Source organism: Fistularia commersonii, chromosome 23 (genome assembly GCF_037954325.1).
Source record: "Fistularia commersonii isolate RoL2024-O1a breed Wild chromosome 23, RoL_Fcom_v1.0, whole genome shotgun sequence".
NCBI lineage: Eukaryota > Metazoa > Chordata > Actinopteri > Syngnathiformes > Fistulariidae > Fistularia > Fistularia commersonii.
Window position 1 is genome coordinate 10,320,528 of NC_141306.1, and position 21,035 is coordinate 10,341,562.

The window sequence follows — 21,035 nt, forward strand, 5'->3', positions numbered from 1 at the left end:
ATCCCACATGGCTGTGCCAACCTTTGCTGCGTATTTTGAAACTGTAAACGCGTTATGCGTTATCAATCAGAAGTGAAGCTTCCCCCCTTTTTTGTTCCCTCCCAAACAAATGACACAAGGCTACCCGATCAGTTTGGTGGATTTAAATGACAATGGATTTCCGGTCAAAGGTGTAATCATAGCTGTTTTGTATAGATGCATTCATTTATCATGCATGTCAATCCTGGTGAAATAGTGGCCTCCGCGGTCACGATTGCTATCTTATCTGTTTGCGCCAGCCGGCTACCTGTTGCTTCTCAATAAAAAAATAAAAAAAAGAGACACAAACGGGATATTCATGTTTGCATGGGTTGCTAGCGAACACTGACCCAGAACCTGGAGCCTGCAGGCAACAGATACAGCCAATAAACACATCAGCAATAATTCCCTCAAATTCTGTGGATTTATTGTGTGTGTGGGGGGGGGGTGGGGGTTGCTGTTGAAGGCACGTGCACGTGAGGCCGTAGAGAGCTAGCTCCGATGTAAGGGCGAGACATCGTCAAAAAAGTAATTAAAGCCATGTTATAAATGTGTTATAACAGCGCTGTAACCAGTTTATAACGGATTTCAACATGACTGAGCGATGCAAAGTTTAATTTACAGTCCTCAGTCCATCTGCAATTGGTTGATACATATGAATGGAAAATCCAACAACAGCCGGTGCTGGGGATGAGGCTGTCACCATCTTAATGTTTGTGGGACAAGGTGAAGCTTGGTGGAGGCGAAGGTCACATTTCAATTTGAAGGACGCAGGTCGTGCTATCCTTTTCTGCTTAAAATTGTATCAAGTTTGGCACAATGACATTTAAAAACACACCCGGAACTAATGACTGAGACCATAAACTAGGAAGAAATTAGTAATAAATGTGGGCTTGCTTTTGTATTTATTACAATGACCACAGTCTCCCCCTGCTGGCCATTCTAAAGAATGCAGGTTTAGGGTCCTCGAACACTCGCTTCACTTTTCAGGCAAAATTGTGTACTTCACAACACCAACTGTCCTGTATGGGGTTTGCCCACTTCGTTGTGTAATTGACATATAATAACATTATAACTACAACTCATGAAGCCGAGCGAAATTAAAACTTACTGATGCAGGGGGCAATGGGAGAGCGGCTCTGCTGGTAGCCCTTGGCGCAGCGGTTGCACGTGATTCCTGTCACGCCATCTTTGCAGGGGCACTGGCCAGTAGTCTGGTTACACGTCTTTCCCGCTGCGCCGACAGGATGGCAGTCGCAGGCTTGTGATGAGAAAGAAATATATAAACACATGTGTCAAATTTTGACAATGATTGTGTAAAAACGTTGATTTCAAGGAAGAAGAGTAAGTTTCCAGATAAATAACACTCATAATGATGGCATTATGTGTCAGCCTCTATTCGAATCACTCACATTTCTCACAATAAAACATTTGAACATTAGCATAGAATGGCTTAATTGAGCTCTTTGAACAGCAAACAATTGATTAATTACATATTTCTGACTAAAACGGGGCTTTTTGGCTATGGCTGTGTAATTTCCAATGTGTAACTGGTTTTCTCCCACCTCCATGTAAAATTGCTCTCCTTTGCATATCTGTTGAATAATAATGTCTTTTTCTCAGTGAAATCAGTTTTTTAAATGCTTGAGAGCCGCTGAACAGAGCTGTTGCAGTTTGTTTTTCAATGACATATAAATGAGGAAGTGAATGGGTGTTCATAAATATATATGATGTATGAATGAGAGATTTTGTGTCTATATGCTTTGTGAATGACCAAGTGACTGGCTGTACGACTACATGAAGCGTGAATCAGAGCGTGAATGGCTGAAACTCTTTATATGCTGTGTAAATGAAAGAGATCAAAATCAGCCTCCACTTTCAAATTTAACCATGAGGCAGAGAAATAGGTTTTTTGAAATGCAACCACAGAAATGAAAAAAAAACCATGGAATGCAATAGAATACGCAAAATTATCAAATTTCTTACTTGGATGATCTGGAGATCTTGGAATTGTGAGTCCACTATGAATAATATGTCATTTTAACATAGCGACAGGTAATTTGCTATTGTGCAGGCTCTTTTGGACAGGATGGCATTTTTGTTTGCTGAGGGATTTTTTACCCCCGAAGCAGATGGGGCTCAGCTTTCAACTCACTCCTCACGAGTCCTCCGGGGGGTTCGGCCTCAAACCTGTCGCATGCTCATTTGTTGTTTAGGTGCTCATGCCAAGATGCAAAACCATGTGGTGGGTTGATTACCAGGGGAGCTAGGGAATGTGAGAGGGACGTGTCCTTACCTTTGCAAGCTCGGCGATGCGAGATGGACTTTGTCATGTCCCGGTAGTAGCCCTCCTTGCAGTAGTGGCAATGGCGTCCTGCCGTATTATGACGACAGTTGAGGCAGACGCCGCCGCTCCGGCGTCCTGACAGCTTGTACAGCTCCATGTTGAATCGACAGCGGCGGGCGTGCAGGTTGCAGTGGCAGGCTGGTAGGGGCAAGAAGGGGGCTTTGGCACTTTAGGTATCCATAACAACGTAAACAGCACAACATTACATGAGGTAATGCACTCGGAGCTCCCTGTCCGTCCGTTGCATTCACTTCTTCTTTAAGTTTTTGGGGAGACCTCGGATGCACAGCTAAACGCAGCAGCTTCCAACAGGGCATTTCATTGTAGCGTCTCCAGCCTCACTCAGGCCAAAAACACGCAGGAAATTCATTAGAGGTTGAAACTGGCCACGATGAGAGAGGGAATTGTTGTATGTCTCTATATGACATGTGAATGAGAGGTTAAATGAGAGGGTGTATGGATATATGTCTCGATATGACTGAGGGGCTGAATGCTTGTATGTCCATACATGATGTGTTAATGAGAGGGTGAATGAGAGTGTGAATAGCTGCATGTCTATATGAAGTTTGAGTGACAGGGTGAATTAATTAAGATCAGTGCGACAGTCAAGTATTTGATGCAGATTGTTTCTGTATGACGTGAATGAGAGGCCGAATACTATTTGCATCCCATATGCAGTATGAATGAGAGGGTGAATGCTTGTATGTCTCTATATGATGTGATGAGAGAGTGAATGGGGGAGTGAATACCGTATGTCTCCAATATGAAGCATGAAGCGTGAATGGTTGTGTGTCAATATGACGGGTGAATGAGGAAGTGATGCTTCTATGTCTATATACAGTATATAAGGTGTAAATGAGAGTGTGAATGCTGTTTGCCTCCCGTATCAAGTATGAATGGAAGGGTGAATGCTTGTGTTTCATTATGACTGGTGGATGAGAGACTGAATAATTTTATGTCTCTGCATGATTTGTGAATGAGAGGGTGAATAGGAGGGTAAATAGCTGCATATCTTAATGAAGTGAATGACATGGTGACTGTAAGAGTGAATACTGTTTGTGTCCCATTTAAAGTATGAATGAGAGGGTGAATGCTTGTGTATGTCAATATGATGAATGAATGAAAGAAGTCTGTATGAAGTATAAGTGAGAGTGTGAATGCTTGTATGGCTCAATATAATGTATGAATGAGAGGGTGAATAGGAGTGTGAATGGTTGAATGTCTTGACATGACAAGTGAATGAGGAACATAATGCTCCTATGTCTACATGATGCGTGAATGAGAGTGACTGCTATATGATGGTTTGAGCGAGATCAATGCAGGTATTTGATGCAGACCATCCATGGCAAGTGGCATGGGTAAATGCTAACATGCATAATTGACAGAAAACACCTTTGGCGACATTTTAGTTGAGCGTGTCTCTCCTGAGGCTGTTACAGAGAGACGCCCGGTTTTTAAGACGTCATACATGTGTGATTGCCATTTGTGGGCCATAGCCCACACAGACTCATGGCTACCATGAGAGATCAGAGTTGGCAGGTGGTTGGGATTTAGAAACACCCATGCTGAGTGGGAGGCCTACACACACACACACACATACACCACTTAGGAGAGGTGTTTGGCAGCTGTTAAGGGCTTATCTCCCACACTCCCCTACCCTGACTGCAACACACACATACACACATACACTGGCAACACACACTTCCCTCCATCCAGCCAGAGAGTCAAACTTTTGACGATTTTGTTTCCGTTCACTTCAACACAGTCTGGTTAAAGACAACGCTTTGCCATCCCCGCAGCCACTCATTTTCAAACATGCCGCTCTCTAAACGTGTGAGACTATTATGGGATTCAAATCCGCCATCTCCAAAGAAGGCCCCTCTCCCATGTTATCTCATTCACACATCCTGGCTCTGCTCATACAGCCGCTGCAGTAATTGTACAGCACTGACAATAGCAGGATGTTGATAAGCCCCTAAGGAGGGGTTAGCTCCTAATGGCACTTAGCGGGGTGTGTGTGTGTGTGTGTGTGTGTGTGTGTGTGTGTGTGTGTGTGTGTGTGTGTGTGTGTGTGTGTGTGTGTGTGTGTGTGTGTGTGTGTGTGTGAGTGAGTGATTGGTACCCTGATTCAAAACAACGAACGCATCTATGAAAGCCTGAAAACTGGTAAACCTCTCTGATTATCTTCCTCACTTGGTCAGGCTTGACTATTGGCATGTATTGAGCTCCCAGCCTCAATAAAATAAATTATTCATTCATTCATTCACATCACATAAACATATAGATATTCATCATATAGAGAATTGTTATTGTTACTCTAATGGTGATCGAAAAGTTTAGTATGGAAGCAATTTTAATAATATAATGATAATAATAATATTACTACTACTACTACTAACAATAATTATAACATATCTAATAATATCATATTTTTTTATCTATTTATTTATTACAAATACAATTAAACAGAAATCAAATAATAATCATAAAACATAAAATTACAATTATGGTTGTTATAATGCTATCATAACAATACCAAATATTCATTATAATAATAATTATCATTATTTGTAGAAGTAGTAGTTCTAGTAATATTATCTTACTACTAGTATTATCATTATATTATCATTTCCATACTAAGCTTATCTTCCAGTGATTCGCCAATGATTTTGAAAGCCTACACTATTTGTTCTCTCAGCTCGGTGTCAGCTGTTACATTCATTAAGACCGCAGGAAATTTGGCAGCGACTAAGAGTTTGGGAAACTTAACAACAAGAACTTCATGGAAAGACATCAATAGAAACGGGGTGATCGTTTAAACGGAAAAAAAAGTGGAATACGTTGGGGAGGAATCATTGCTTCAAACATGGTGCTCGCTTCTAGATGTACAGAACACTTTCAAGGGCCTACTTGGAGCTATGCTATTCCAGTGTGCTCAAGGGCCATCTATCATCTATGTAGGCTCTGCGGGTGGGTGTGCATACTGCGCGGAAATCACGCATCTCGCAGTCCGGCGGAGGCGGTCTCTCAGACATGAGAGGAACACCTTCCAAAGCAATTGAATGTCTCATCAATTAGCTGCAAATCATGCTTGGTTACAGCGACTATGTGCATGCATGTGTGTCTGTGTGCGCATACACACGTGACCTACACGGAAAAGAATGCAGCTCATCTTCACATGGCAGAGCAGGATGGAATTCAAACTGCTCGTGAGTAAAATGCAACTCTCCCCAATGGACTGCTGAAAAAAAAACCTTAAATAATGCGTGACCCTTAATCCGTCACACTGTTGAAATTTGCACAAATCGAATGAGTTGTAGTATAATTTAAAATTATTGTGACAGTGATTCAACTTACCAGTTTGGTAAAATAGCTAGTTGACAGTGACGATGTGTTTCTATAATGTTACAACACTTATTAGTAACAAGTGTAAGACACTGTTATTACGTCCTTATAAAGCAGTAATACTATGTTGATTGTACAGATTCCATTCAGTTACTGTGATTTTTATTTCAAGCGTTACATAGTGTTTTTTTTTTTTTGGTTTGTTTTTTGTTTTTTGTGTTTTTTTTCAAATCAGGCAGTGGAATTTTCTTTATCACCGTGCTGACACACATCTTGACCTGACCAAGCTCCCACACGCATTCGGTAATTGGATCAAAAATACCTGAAGAGATATTTTCTTAACAGGCGCACGTAGGTTACACAATGCTTTCATAACCCCCGCGTAGTATGTGTGGGCTACATTTCAAAAGCGCCGATGCACTTCATTACTATTCATGCAGCTCCACAGAACATTATATGTTTTATATTAAAGATGCATGAAAAATACCTGAACACTAACAGGACATTTTGGGACCCCCCTGCTTTAAAACCAGAGGCCTTTCTCATGTCTTCGGTACTTTGGCCATCTTTTATCTCATCTGAGAAGATATATCGGGTCATAAGCACAAACGGTGCCTTGATTGTAACATGAAGAATCCACATTTTCTTAATTAAAAAAAAATCTAAATGATTTTCACTGCCACACCTATGTAAGTACACTCCAAAGGTGGGTTATTAATGTTTTATTAATGGCAAATAGCAATCCTGAGGATTTTTTTTTTTTTTTTTTGGCGGGGGGGGGTTCAAATGTTGGAGACAATTGCTGTGCAGTGAGATGACGGCAGACTTGTCAAGTGTGAACTTTTAAACCTCAATCTGATTCTCAGTGTTAAAAAGTTTATGGATTATGTGCAAAGCCAGGAGGAATTGAAGTGCTTTACTATATACCCAGCCATATATGAACCCCTGCCATATATATTATTTCATATGATGATTTAATAATATCCATATTATTATTATAATTATTGTTGTTGTTGTTGTTGTCGTTCTTATTGTTAATATTATTCTTCTTATTATTATTATTGTTATTGTTATTATTCAAATGAAAATAATAATAACAAGAAAAAGAATAATAATAATGATAATAAAAGTAAGAATTCCAATAATAAAAAGAATAATAATAATAGGGTGGCAGTGGTTAGCGCTTGCCTCACAGCATGAAGGACCCTGGTTTGATTCCAACAAGGGAGTGTAGAGTTTGCATGTTCTTCCCGTGTCTGGGTGGGTTTCGTCTGGGTTCTCTAGCTTCTTCCCAGAGTCTAAAAAGGATATTAAGCATATTAGCATATTAATTGGAAAAATTGGAAAATTTGCCCCGAATGAGAGAGTCAGTGGTTGTCTATCTGTATATGTGGCTCTGCGATCGACCAGTCCAGGGTGTACCCCACCTTCAACCCGATGACAGTTGGGATAGGCTCCAGCATCTCCCTGCAACCCTGAGTTCAGGATAGGCATCAGAAGATGGATGGATGGATGGATGGATGGATAATAATAATAATAATAATAATAATAATAATAATAATAATAATAATAATAATAATAATAATAATAATAACAATAATAGGTGAACCCCACCTCTTGCCAAGGGAAGGAGGCAATAAGCTCCAGCATCCTAGCAACCCTAATTACAGGAGAAGCCGGAGATAATGGATTGATGCAGTAATAAAACAGTAATAAACAGTAAAAAAACAGCAATATCTAGAAGAAGTATTTTCATTATGAGTATTTCTATCATTGAGCACTCCCAATCAAACTGCTGCTCTCTGAGGCTTACATTGCTTCTCCCTTTAACTGCCTAATAGTGCAGTGTGAGTGATTTGTGGGTCGGAAGTTGAGAGACATTGATTGTAGAAACAGGACCCTCATGAAAGCATACTTAAAGCTTGCAGCTCCCTTTGTGGCAGGTCAAATATTCACATGCCTCAAAAAAACATAAACTGGCCACTTGGTTGTTAATAAGATGCAGTCAGGATCATATGATCCACTGACTAATCTCCACGGAGATGCAGATGCTCTTTGCCTCTCCTGTAATGCTTGTCAGTTGCTTGGAGAAAGTAATCAGAAGGTCCATGGAGCTCCAGTGACCAAATATGGGCTCCGCAGAAACATCTGCCAGTGGATTTGGTTCTCCAGCTCAGAAGAAAGGTAAGACCTCCGAGAACTCCGATCACCAAGACCGCACCACAGATCATCATTCCACCCCTGGAGTTGGACCTTTATACTCTGCACTGGCTAGAATCCATGCCACCACACTACACTAACAGACATTCATTTACTGGTACTTTTTCCCATCATTTGTCCTTTTGATTGTAATTTTAAGTTTCTGTTTAAGGTTGCCGCTATCTCCAAAGTATGCTGCTGTGAAAAGAGCTACTCTCAAAAAGAAATTCCATTGCACTGAAAATGTGCAATGACAATAAGGACATCTTGAATCAATCAAGGACTGAAATGCAGTGGAGTTTGGATAATCATCATGGGGGTCACTGCAACCACGCCTTGGATAAATTATTCTAAAACCATTACAGACATCCTTTCTTTTTGGAAATAACCAATGACAAGGTCCAGTCTCTGGAATCTTCAACGTGCTATCCCAGTGTCTCATAAAGTGCTTATCTCTATCTGATCCCTTGTCCAGAGGGGCCTGTAATTGGGCAGATCCTACTATGTTGAAGGATAGTCACACGGGATTCAATATCCTGGGTCATTGCATTTCCATTTGACATTTTTTTGGGCCAAGGGAGTCCTTGAATCTTTCATTGGTTTCATCTCCTTTGAACTTGTGTTCAGCACCAAAGATTATACTTCCTCTTTTTTGAGGAACAGTTAGCCATACTGCACCACGTTTCTGAATTTGATGCTTACTTGTGGTTCACTTGTCATATGGCCAAGCATTCCTCGGGAGGCCAGAGGAAAGTTGATTGCAGTTTTGCAGTGAGGGATCAGGAAGTCGCCTTTGGGGTCACAAAACACTTTTTTCTCTTTCTGTGCATTGTTTTCTGGTCCCTAAACATCTGTGAAACAATGGTTTCAAAGCTTCGTTGGTAGAATTTGCAAGTCAAATTCACTTTATCAGTTCAACGTACAGCTACAGGGCAGATAAGTCAGATTTTATTTATGTAGCACCACACATACACCTCAAATTGTTATCAAATTTCAATTGGAAGTGTCTAATTTGTTAAATAAAATTCATTAGCAGAAATGCTTTTTCATTTCCAGAATGTCGCAGTGTAATTTGACTGATAACTAAAATGAGTAATATTTAATTCAATCTGCATTTCAGTTTTCTTCTTGAGGTCACATCTTTTATGACGCAATTAAAATGAAAAAGAAAAGAACACTGCTTTCTCATTTCCCTTCCCGTCACGCAAAAAATTGTTTTCAAAATTCAATTTGGATTTGCAATCCCAAGCGGCACAGGAGAGCGACATCAGAGGCCAATCTTCTTCCTCACTGGAATACGGAATACATTCAGCTGTTGACCTGCTAGCTGATCCCTCATACTTGTTAGCCTAAAATTCCCATGGTGCTCCCTTCCTACCAGACAATTTGTGAATAAGATCCCCATGACAGACCTGAGCAGATTATAGAGAGCTTGGTTGAATACGCTAGCCTAACAGATACTGTTATCAACGACGTTGCCTCAGCTAGCCTCCTCACAGTCCATCAACAAGCGGTGCCGCCTTGAAGGGGACCCCAGCTATCAGCATCCCTTTCGATTTGATCAAATTGTACCATGATAACAGTGTCTATTTGGGCAGAGTATTCAGCCCAGCTCTCTATAATCTGCTCAGGTCATTCGATTCAGAAATTGTCTGCAATTTTATCTGCTTCTTTAACTGTAAGATTTGCATGATACCGTTATTATCAACAACGTTGCCCTAGCTAACCTCTTCTCTGAACAGTTTCCATCGCAATGAAAGGGATGCAGGTGGCCGTACGTCCCCTTCAAGGCACCGTTGTCTCAAGTTGTTGAAGGGCTAAGAAGAGGCGAGCTCAGGCAATGTCGTTGAAAACGGTGTCTGGTAGGGCAGATTATTCAACCAAGCTCTCTATAATCTACTCAAGTCTGTCACTGCATCTGATTCACAAATTGTCTGGGTAGGAGTGAATGCCGTGGGAGTGCCATACTAACAATTCTATCTGACTCTGCAATCGTAAGATTTGCATGATACTGCTATCAACGATGTTGCTCTAACTAACCGACTCTCAGTACTGAACAGCTCTGCTGTGTCTTTCACTTTTCACTTCACTATTTCTGAATCGGATGCCGTGACAGACCTGAGCAGATTATAGAGAGCTAGGCTGAATACTCTGCCCTAACAGACAACGTTATCACGGTATGTTTTGATTACATTGAAAGGTGTACTGGTGGCCGGACGTCCCCTTCAAGGCATCATCGCATCAAGTTGTTGAAGGACTGTGGGGAGGCCAGCTCAGTCAACATTGTTGATAACAGTGTCTGTTAGGCCAGAGTATTTGACAAAACTCTCTGTAATCTGCGCAGGTCTGTCACGGGCATCCAATTCAGAAGTTGTCTGCCCATGTGAACAAGTATCAGCGATTAGCCAGCAGGTAAACAGCTGAACGTGTTCCATATCCTAGTACCCAAACAAGTCATGAGGAAGAAGATCAGCCTCTGACGTCACTCTCCTGCGCTGCTTGGGATTGCGAACGCATATGAATTTTGATACCTTTTTTGCACGGCAGGAAATGAAAATGCAGTTTGGATTACTCATTACTCGTTTTAGTTATGAGTCAAAATATGATGCCACATTCTGCTAAGGAATTTTATTTAATAAATTATACTCTTCTATTTGAAATTTGATCATTTGGTGGGATATTTTAAATATATTTTGCTTTTTATTTTGTATAAAGTCACCGAATGAGCAGTCTGGGAGAAGAAAATTAAAATGCAGTTTAGATAACTTATTACTCATTTTATGATGAGTCAAAAAATGCTGCCACCTTTTTAAATATGAAATAGCATTCTGCTAATGCATTTTGATTTGAATTGTGTTCAATCATATCTGAAAGTATGGAAAAGGTTCTGAAGGATCAGTTGTTCTTAGAATGTGGATCAGGGATACTGGTATTAGGATATCATGTGATAGGTGCAACCCAATATCCCCTTGTGATATTGTCAAAAGTGTTCATTAGCAGACAATTAACCCCCAAACATTCTGCCAAACAGACATTTTGGGCGAACTTAACCCTTGTGTGGTGTTCGGGTCTGTGGGCACACACACACACACACACACACACACAAAAGTGAAAACACCACACAAGGGTTAACAACACTGAAAACCCAGAGTATTTTCAAGTTGCCTGACTGGCTTTTCTCCGGTTCAAAATACAAGGTAGGTTAATCAAAGACTTAATTGTTAATAACAATGGATGACAGGGGACGATTGCGGCAATTTGGTTGACCGGCGACCGGTCCAGGTTGAACACAACCTCCCGCCCAATGACAGCTGGGATAGGTAAGCAAGATAGATAATGAAGGAAATAATGAAAATCAGAGGCCTCTCTTTAAAACAAAACCAGATCGATCAGATTAAAAATATACATCTTTTAAATCCTTGCACCCACATCAACAAAATGAAATCCATTTAAATTCAATGAAATAATAAGCTGCATTATAGTCTTGATGGTTTTGCTAAACCTCAAGACCTCCAGTTGGGTTGGCGACGGCACAAAGTATATGTCACCCCTAAGTTCACACTAACCTTAAATGGAATTCCTTTGCAGTTATTACATCTTTCTTTTTGTATTAGTGCTATTTTAGAGGCTGCAAGCTATTTGTGCAAACTCCATGCAGGAACCCACAAAACCTTACACCCAACAATCAAAACATTATGCATTCACTAAAAAAGCAAAACAATTCTTGCAAATCTAATCCGGCTCTTTGTAACAGCATCCCATTGACATAACACATGCAGACTACTTTTCAAATAAGAAAAGAAAAACATTTGTGGCTCTCATGTTTACAGGACAATGTAACTTGTAATTAAGATTTTTTTCAAAGTTCATAAGAATGGAGTAGAACCACCGCTTATGAATTGAATTCATTCTCTGATTCCCAGTGACTGTTCTCCAGTCCCAAAAACATACTGATTTCTTTTGAATTTTTTTATGGGATTATTTGTGGCAAAAAAAAACAGAAAGGAATTAAAGATAGCCTTAATTATTACTGTGCTTCTTGCCAGACATCTTGCCAGCACATGTACTCTGTGTTTCCCTCACTAAATCAGTAAAAGTAGAGCCTTTTCGCATATGAGACCCTCGCTATCTCCAGCGAGCTGTCCTTCATTAATCCAAACAAACAATTAATTTTCTAGATCTTCTAAGATGTGATAAATTTGCTTTGTTAATGTCGTTAATCTTTTTGGCCACATCAGTCGTCTTTTGCACATTTTTGTTCTTCAGAATTGTACGGATGGTGACTTCGTCATGTCGTAGTGCTTAGCAAGATCTGTAGTATGAACACTGCTCTCACCTTGAGCGATAATTTCCTTCTTTGTATCGACTATAATTTCTTAACTTCTTCTCAACACCACTAGCATTTTTAACTTTTTGGGGAGAAATACCGAGAGCTAACTTACTGAAAAAAAAAACAGTATAAAAGGGGAACACATTGATGAACGATGTAAACAACGCGGAGTACCATGCACAATAGTTGCTATGCAACATCGTGGAAAGCCCATGAGTTTGTCTGTTTGTGTATTCACACACTGAGGTTCCTTCATGAAAACTTATGATTTGTTTGTAATTGCGGGCATTCATAAATTGAGATTCTAATGTACACAGGCGCCCACACTACCCAAGGATATGGATTTGGATATAACACATATTTAAAAAAAATTAAATTTCCTTTTTATTAAAATGTCCAATTCAAATCTTCAAAACCATAAAGTGAGAAACGAGAAACGAGGAAAAAGAAGACAGCCTTCTTGAAATGACAGTAAAATGCTAATAGTAGAACAGCACGTTTTTGTGCTGATTCTTTGGTTGACGACACAAAGGTGCCTGATTTAACACATTTTTGTAGCTTTCTCTTCCTCTCACCCATCACCTCCTTCTCCTCTTTCCTGTGTTCCCTCTACCTTTTCGTCCGCTGCTTTCTTCTGGTTTGTTCTCATCCCTCGCACTCACTGTCCAGGATTAAAAACGCTGTACCCTTGGCCCATCTACATTGCGGGGCCAACCTTGTGTCACTACAAGAGAAATATTTATTTTTGCATAATAGCGGTGATAAAATTTGTCAAAAACCGTGTTGTGAAATTATCAGCTATAGAGAAAAACAATGACACAGGCTGCAATAATTAGTGTTTCAAGAATCACTGTGGTTATTTTGTTTGGAAACTTCCATTAAGCAAGTCGAGTTTTAGTCACCAGCCTTTGTCCAACAGTGGAATCTAAGAAGAGAACCCTTTTCTTGCTCTTGATAAATGGTTGTGTATATCTGCGTGCGCTTGTGTTTATGTGTGCGCCCTGTGCGACTCTCCCCTCCCTAAGCAGTCTCTGCCTCCCTCGCTGTGGGAAATGTTTCTCCAATGACTCGTCTCACCATGCGCCATGCGCTGATGTAATGGGAGGCGTCACCTTTCTTTATTCGTCCGGCTCTGTGATCTCTGGTGGAGATCAATTAGCCAAGCAATCGGCCTGCCCCGCGCCATTGTGCGAGCAACCGCTCGTAAAACCGCTGTTGCCTGGCAAAGGGTCGGGGTGTGGAGGGGGTGCGCTGCCTTGACATAAAGGGCCCCAGCAGTAGCACCGTAGGCTCCCTCTCTGCGTATGTCATTAAGGGCCCTGAGAAATCAGCTTATGCGATGCGGCGTCAGGCAAATTCATTTCGGATCGGAGGGTAATAATTCTTAAGATTTGAAGGTAGTAATTACGATTTAGTGGCCTCACAGACAGGAAACGTAGGCTTTAACGGCTGATCTGCAAAGGGTACACTTAATGCGAAAGGTAAAACCTGAATGCTCTCAGAAGTATTTTGCATTTCATAATGTAATGGTTCAAACAAAATTACCCCCCACATACACACTTCCAAAGTTCATCCAGCTTTCCCCAAAATAACCTACATATTTTCAAGGTTACTCACATTCCTGTCACAAAAAGTCCTGAATTTATTTTAACAGTTATCCCATCTGAGTTGAAATAATCGAGATTGTTGAAAAAAGAATGAGTATTCTAAAAAAGTTTTTTTTGGTGCGTTATTGAAATATAATGACAATCAAAAGCTAGTCTATTCTATTCGATTTGATTCTATTCTATTCTATCTTATTCTATTTTTGTACTTGTGCAAAATTTCCACAAATAAAAAAAAGTGCCGAGAACAAAACCAAATGTCTGTTCTTATGGCAAGGAAAGATGGTCGTCGCTCAGATCAGGGATCGGCGGTGAATCAACAAGTTTGATATCCGAGACATTCAAGTCTTTGAGAACTTCTGATTTATTTGCAGAATTATTTACAGTGTAGGAAAGACAGCCACAGGTGTTTTGTGATGTGTGAGGTCAGACTGAGACGTACCGTGATCTCACCGATAAAAGGCCCAATGTTATATAATGGCGGCGCAGTCTTTCCTAAATAGTCTTTGCGAGGGAGTGCCAATGATAACACACACTCTCTTATGAAAAATAATGCACGATGGCCAGCGTACCTCGGCCCATTTATCCTCTTGTTGCGGCATTGAATGCGTTCCAAGGGAGTTGAGTGTAGGCGTTCTGCTGAAGCTATGTAAATGCAACGATTCTGTTGAGGAGCGTCGCCCGAGAACTCAGACGCCCATCGTCCATTATCCTACCCTCATTTGGGATGAATCTTGGCGGTGTTTATAGAGAATAAAAGCGCAACACGCGAAACGGGTTCGGGGCAAAAAGAGGAGTGGAATAAGGGGTTTCTTTTTCTCGGTCTGTTTTTCTGGCTTCGCAGATACTGGAACCACTCCACATCAGAGATGATGTCTGTATAAAAGCCAAATAATGAAAATACGTGAGGTCGTGTGTGGTTTGTTGCTTGAGCAACCCGTAGAGGACAGCAGTCTGGACTTAAAACAAACATTAATAGCATAAATTTAATGGATCCATTGGGGAACATTGTGCTGTCATTGGCTTGTGTTGTCAACTTGGGACTACGTGCTCTACTCTGTGCATGCAACTAGGAAATTAATTAACAATGCGTGACAAGACTGTTGGTAAAATCATCTCTGTAGGAATAAACAGACGAAACATTTTCTGAAATATAATACATGTGGGGCTTTTTTTTCTTGAATCCTTGAATATCGTCATGAATGGGATGTGGCACGGCAACACCGTAGGTGTGGAAAAAGAGGGACATGGGTGCTGCTGTTTTCCTGCCTCGGGTTTGCTTCAACCAGTTTGTGGGAAATGTGGTGAATGTGTCGAGGGGCCACGGGCATCCGGCTGTTTTGCTTCGACTGGACATTCTGACTTCATGGGATGGATATGGTCCCATCCCTCAACATTGTGTTCATTTTGGCTGAATGAGGATATTCAACACTAACGATTGGGTGAGTGTTTTCATTACATTTCGGGTTTGTTTGTTTGACTGAACAGGCTCGATTGGTCAGCGCTCACAGCAAGAGGTTTCTGGTTCAATTCCAGCGGCCGAGCAGGGCCTTACTGCGGGGAGTTTGCTTAATGTGTGCTGTGGATCTCGGCATCCAAGATATTCCTTCCATTGCTGTCTTTAAAAGAAGTAGCTTAAGAAGAAGCTAGATTGTCCATAGGTGTAAATAAGTGAATGGTTGTATTGTGTATTCTGCATGTGTCCTTGTGATCAACTTGCATCTGGTCAAATGTATTGCTTCTTTGCTATCTCCAGCCAATTGCTTTTGCCATTTCATAATGAAGACAAAAAAATCCCTCTTTCCCCCATTTGGGTGGTGTTGTGTCTCCATCAACCTCAGGTTGGAGGAGGAGCTTGAGGATTCTGCACAGGATCCGAGCTGTTTTCTACCTGGTATCTGCTGGAGCCATTCTCCAATCTTGGTTGGGATTGCTGCTCCAAGTGATCAGATCATTCCTGGTACCAGTCTTGCCCTTACTTCTCCAACTCCTCCTCCTCAGCTTCATGTGTACGTTCTCCCTGATATTGCAGCCACTTTTGATCGCTTCATCCACCATTATGCTGCTTGTCCCCCACAACTAGGTACGGTTGATTCACCATCACCTGTTTTTCAGTCTGGAACCGGAAGTTTTGGAATTCCTTTGGAAGTGTCTTCCACCTTGAGCCTCAGACCTCCAGCCCATTCCCAGTACAGATGTTCGTGTGTACAGTGTCAGCCCCCTTGTTATGATTTGCTGGATTCTCTTGGGGTCACCTTTGCACAGCCTGCACCTGGATTCTTGTCTGGTGTGGTAGACCCGTACCTTGACTGGTCCTTTGGTCTTTCAAGGCTAGTGACATGTTTTTGCAACGTAAGCTACTCCTTGAAACTCAGCAGGTCATAAATGGGGGGGTATCTTCCTGATGTCCTTCTGGAGGCTTGCTTCTTCACCACTGTGTCACCCACTGTTCTACGCAGTGTCATCGCCTCAGGACGCTGGACTTTGGGTGAAACCAGTGCATGCAACTATAAGGAGCTTTCTTGTCTTGTCTGACCTCCACGCTGCCACCTCATGGTTGCTGTTTGCATTTGAAAATCTGCTACATTGCCTTCAGAGAGCCTTCAGTGGTGATCATCTTCCTTCCATCCGCATTTACTGTATCCATCCAATGTCATAGCTGTGCAACCTGAGGAGATGAATCAGGGAGTTGTGCAGCTTGATGTCATGTGTGTAGAGGAGGTGTCTGGCTGTTGGTCCATTTCGTAATTGGTATCCAAAGCCAGTCTCGGTGATAATCTGGCTCAGCGGGTTCAGGCCTATGCACAACAGCAAGTGGGTGCAGTCTCCGATATCCGAAATCTAATGCTCATGTCTTCTATTGGCTTCGAGTCATCTTCCAGAGCCCTACCTAGTTCTTGATGAGGGCTCTAAATCTCCTGTTGTTCCTACACAGCTCTGCTGAGGATTGTGCTTCCTTTGGTCAGCCAGGCTGGGTGGGTTTCCAACCTTAGCAGCTGGTTCATCTTTGTTTCCAGTCTTTCATGGACTGCAGTTAGCTTCTTGGTCACCAGGGCCCTGGTACTGTCCAGTTCTTCATCATAGACAGTCTCTCTTGGATAGCAATATATATGTACATATGTATGTAAGTATGTATGTATTTACAGTATGTATACATATGTATTTATGTACAAAATTGTGTATGTATACTAAACCTGTACTATTTAACATTTATTTACCAAGAACACCAGGGTGCTGTGGGAATTTGCCAGGCCTTAGTCCAAATCCTCCCCACTGAGTGGGGAGGTTATTTAAACTCTCCAATCCGGGTTGTGCTCAAGAGAAATTCAGGAATCTACAAGGTTCTAAATCATGTTGGTCAGGTAACAATCCATCATTCTTGCGCTGTTTCATTGCTATGTTTTTCTCTTGGAGCCCCTGAGGTTCTGTTTATAAAAAACGCTACACGACTTTGTCGAAAACCTCTGCTGCACTTAAAGATTGGAGTAACGTAATTATTTATATCAACGGTCTATTTTATACACTGTTGTTTTCCTCTTACAAATTAAGATCATATATTAATATATTTTTGGACACTTTTTAAAAAATACCATATATATGTTCAAAAATGCACGAAATCACGATGGCATCATTGAACATTCTGTGAGCTACTACAGTGTGTGTTTTCTCTACAAATCTGAAGAGCTGTTTAACTCATGGTGTGGCATAACAAGTGTGAGGAACACCAGCTTACCTCAGGAAAAGTGACTGAGACAGATGGTCGCATTTTCTCCAGATAGGAAGGAAAAAGTCAGCGAATTAATTGTTAATGATGGTTTTTATGGAAAAACTGTGCGGTCATTGCAAACATTTTCTTACTACTGCATTCATTTCAATTCCAAAGTTTACGCCGGTTGCTAGGTGGCTTCCAGGACATACTATTGAGCTGAAAAGGAAAAGGCTTGGTTCTTCCTGAATCGTGCCAACCGCTGGAAATCCTCGCAGGAACCCAATGAACCTTCAAATACAGTATTAAAGTAAGGCTACATCCCATTAATTGAGAAGTACATCCAATAACTGTCAATCAGACTATCACACCCATTTTACATGAAGTTAATCTTAATGAAGGATTTGCAGTACAAAGTGTCGGTCCACTATCTGGAAGAGAAGTTTACTGGTCATAGGTAATACAAGGCGGTGCTCTTTGGCTTCGAATTTGTCTTTCCAGCATTTACAGAAAAAAGATGATTCCCTGTAATTATGTCATCCCAGGTATTGGCATGATCACGTTAAACTCAGCTCAGAAATTCATAAAAAATAGTTTGCTGTGAGACTTAAATTATTTGTTCTATAGGGTCACGTGCGTGTAAAGGATTGCTGTGCCACTGTTACAGCAATTTTACCTTTATTTTTAGTCGTCCCCCCCCCCCCCCAAGAACCATCCCCATAATTCAGTTAGCTGAATACACTCTCTTCAGAGTTTCCCTGGGACAAAGTTGCTGAAAGGTTTCTGAATAATTATTATTTTTTAGCTGTTACGGAGAATCATCTGTCAAACCTGGTCAAGCAAACAGAGAGAGAAGCACCGGCACGGAGCGGAGGAGTGAAGCGAGATGTGTTCATGGTGAACTCAGAGAGCCACAGACCCTCCCCACCCCCCCACCGCATCTGCAGCGCGACCCTCTTCGGGCAGGGTGCGGAAATCCGCCGCAGCTGACATACGGATCATGTTCATAGCATTGGACACGGTAGTTTACACGCTACTAAAAATGAAAGGAGGTAAGGGAGGTCTTTTCTACTGGAATAGAATTCACCGAAACAGCGTTTTGTTTTCGTGTTTTTCTTTTAACAGTGAAACACTTTTAACAGTCAAGTATGAAATAAAGAGGGATTGAGCGAGAACACAGTGCTTTTGTTTTTGTTTTGCTATTATTTGTTATTTAACAATGAAAGTGGGGGTGCCAATATTTCTGCTACCCAGAAGAGTCCGAGATCATTGTGCATCCCAGAAAATCTAATGGTCTGGGGGCTAGAGGCTTTACAGTCATTTTTTTTTTCCCCCAAGATGCCATCCCGGGTGAGAACCAGACACTCCGTTATCTCTGACTCACGCTCATTCATGAGAAATTGAGCTTCACTATCTGAGTAAATAATCCGCATGGAACATGAAGAACTAACAAACCCGCTGCAACCTGTTTCACATCACGCACTCGGTGCCCGAGGTTTTCCCGCCGACAGACAGGAAAGAGGGGAAATGTGATAAACTATCTACCACATGAGTGATGCCATTTGAGGCATTCAGTTGCCCTGGAGGGACAAAGGCCGTCTGCTCCGTCTACACATCCATCCAGACTGGACAAGTGACAGAAGACCACGAGGACAGAAGACACCTACCAACCATGGGTGTATCCATGTCCCCTGGCCGATGAGGGGCTAACTCACAGAACTGCTTTATTCATTATCTATACCAGGGTCGCGGGGGGCTGTAGCTCATCCCATTAGCCATTGGGCGAGAGGTGGGGTTCATTCTGTATAAAGACATACAACTATTCACTCCCTCTTTTGCATGTCATCTCGACATGCTCTCTCGTTCACACTTAACATAGAGACATGCAACCATTCACATCTGGGCAGTTTGGGGTCTACCATAAACCTACTGCATGTTTTTGGACAGTGGGGGGAAACCGGAGAACCCTGAAGAAACCCACGCAGACACCAGGAGAATATGCTGACTCCACACAGAAAGCCCTCCTGTTGGATTCCAACCAGGGACCGTCTTGCTGTGAGGCGGAAGCACTAATCACTGCGCCACCATCCTGTAACTAGAGATACTGTATATAATAGAGGGCGACAAATGATGAATCCCTTGGTCTTCCCTCCTTTGAGCAGATATAAATCCAGAGGCTTTGTCATGGTGTCTGACGCTTGTCAACCACCGTGTTTTTTCTCCGCTCTCTTTAGTTCCACGAGAATCCAATAATTGATTATTCTCTCTCCAGGAAAGGACCAGCCACTAGGGTACATGACGGAAGCAGGCACAGCTCAGAAAGTTATCAAGAAGCAGCAGGGATCACCCCAGAAACACAGAAATGGGAAAACTGCTGGTTTGTGTCCTGCAGTGGTCTGTGCTTGTTTATACAGTGGATGCACGCACCAACAGGGTACAAAATATGATCTGGCTGGTTTTGTTCAGAACCTCCAAATGCGAAGGATGGATAGATAAAATTTGCACATTCAACAATAAACAGTCTGACCATACATAAATACTGATTGAAGCCTCCGCTCATCTTATCAAGCAGAACCCTTAAGATGTGAGTTGTTTCAAATGATCTCATGTGTGCAGGAGACAAGATCTTGAAAAGTTTTCTAAGCTACAAGCACAAAATAGTCTTCCCGTAATGTTTTTTATAATGTCATCCCTGTTATTGTGCAATATCTGCTTTTGAAGCTTCCAGTTCAGCCAAAAAGACACCCTATGCTTCTTCTTTGTGCAGGTTTTTACTTTCCAGACTTGTGAGGAGCTGTGAGACCAGCAACACCCAAAGGACTGCAGCGCAAATTGGTACAGAAATAGGTGCAAATAGCAAAGTCGCGTGCTACATCATCATCCTCATCAGGGCAATGCAAATTGGTTTCTTATGTTCTTCTTTTACAGTATAATCCACACTGAGCGTCTGATGACAGTTCAGTCATCAGCTTGGTGCATCACGCCATACGCACTGATCCTGCTACAGATGTACTATAATTTCCAGACTATTGAGCACAATTGACTATTTGCCACACTGACTAAAAATGAATATATAAATATATGTACAAATATATAGGCGGCACTTGTCTATAAGCCACAGGTGTCCACAATTTAACATGAGCTATTTACACAGAAAGATGTTAAAAAAAAAAACAGAGAAACATTTTTTTTTACTTTTAATTAAATACATGCCGGTAACATCCACAAATACCTACTAGAAATCCTTTTTTTCCAGAACAGTGCCTCTTACATAAAGAAAGATTAATAATAAATAACGCTGAATAATAACAATAGTAATAGTTAATAATAAAAAACATTTTCTATCTCCGTTTTGTCCTACTCCGGCTGATCGCAATCTTATTCTTGCTTCTGCACACTAAAACCATTAAAGTTGTCTTCTTCAGTGTCAGAATTGAACAGCCTCAGAATTTCAAGGTAATTTCATTGGTCTGATGTGACGAGGCA

General features: G+C 41.4%; 1 protein-coding gene across 1 annotated transcript in view; it reads right to left on the reverse strand.

Moving 5' to 3' along the window:
* The window catches only part of ntn1b (netrin 1b), a 42,708-nt gene that overhangs the window by 12,760 nt on the left and 8,913 nt on the right, over positions 1–21,035 (reverse strand). Inside the window, exons 3-4 of the mRNA XM_086170405.1 lie at positions 2,315–2,503; positions 1,130–1,279 (exon numbers count right to left, since the gene is read on the reverse strand). Of these exons, the coding sequence (XP_086026531.1) occupies positions 1,130–1,279; positions 2,315–2,503 (339 nt within the window). The remainder of the gene's footprint in view (positions 1–1,129; positions 1,280–2,314; positions 2,504–21,035) is intronic.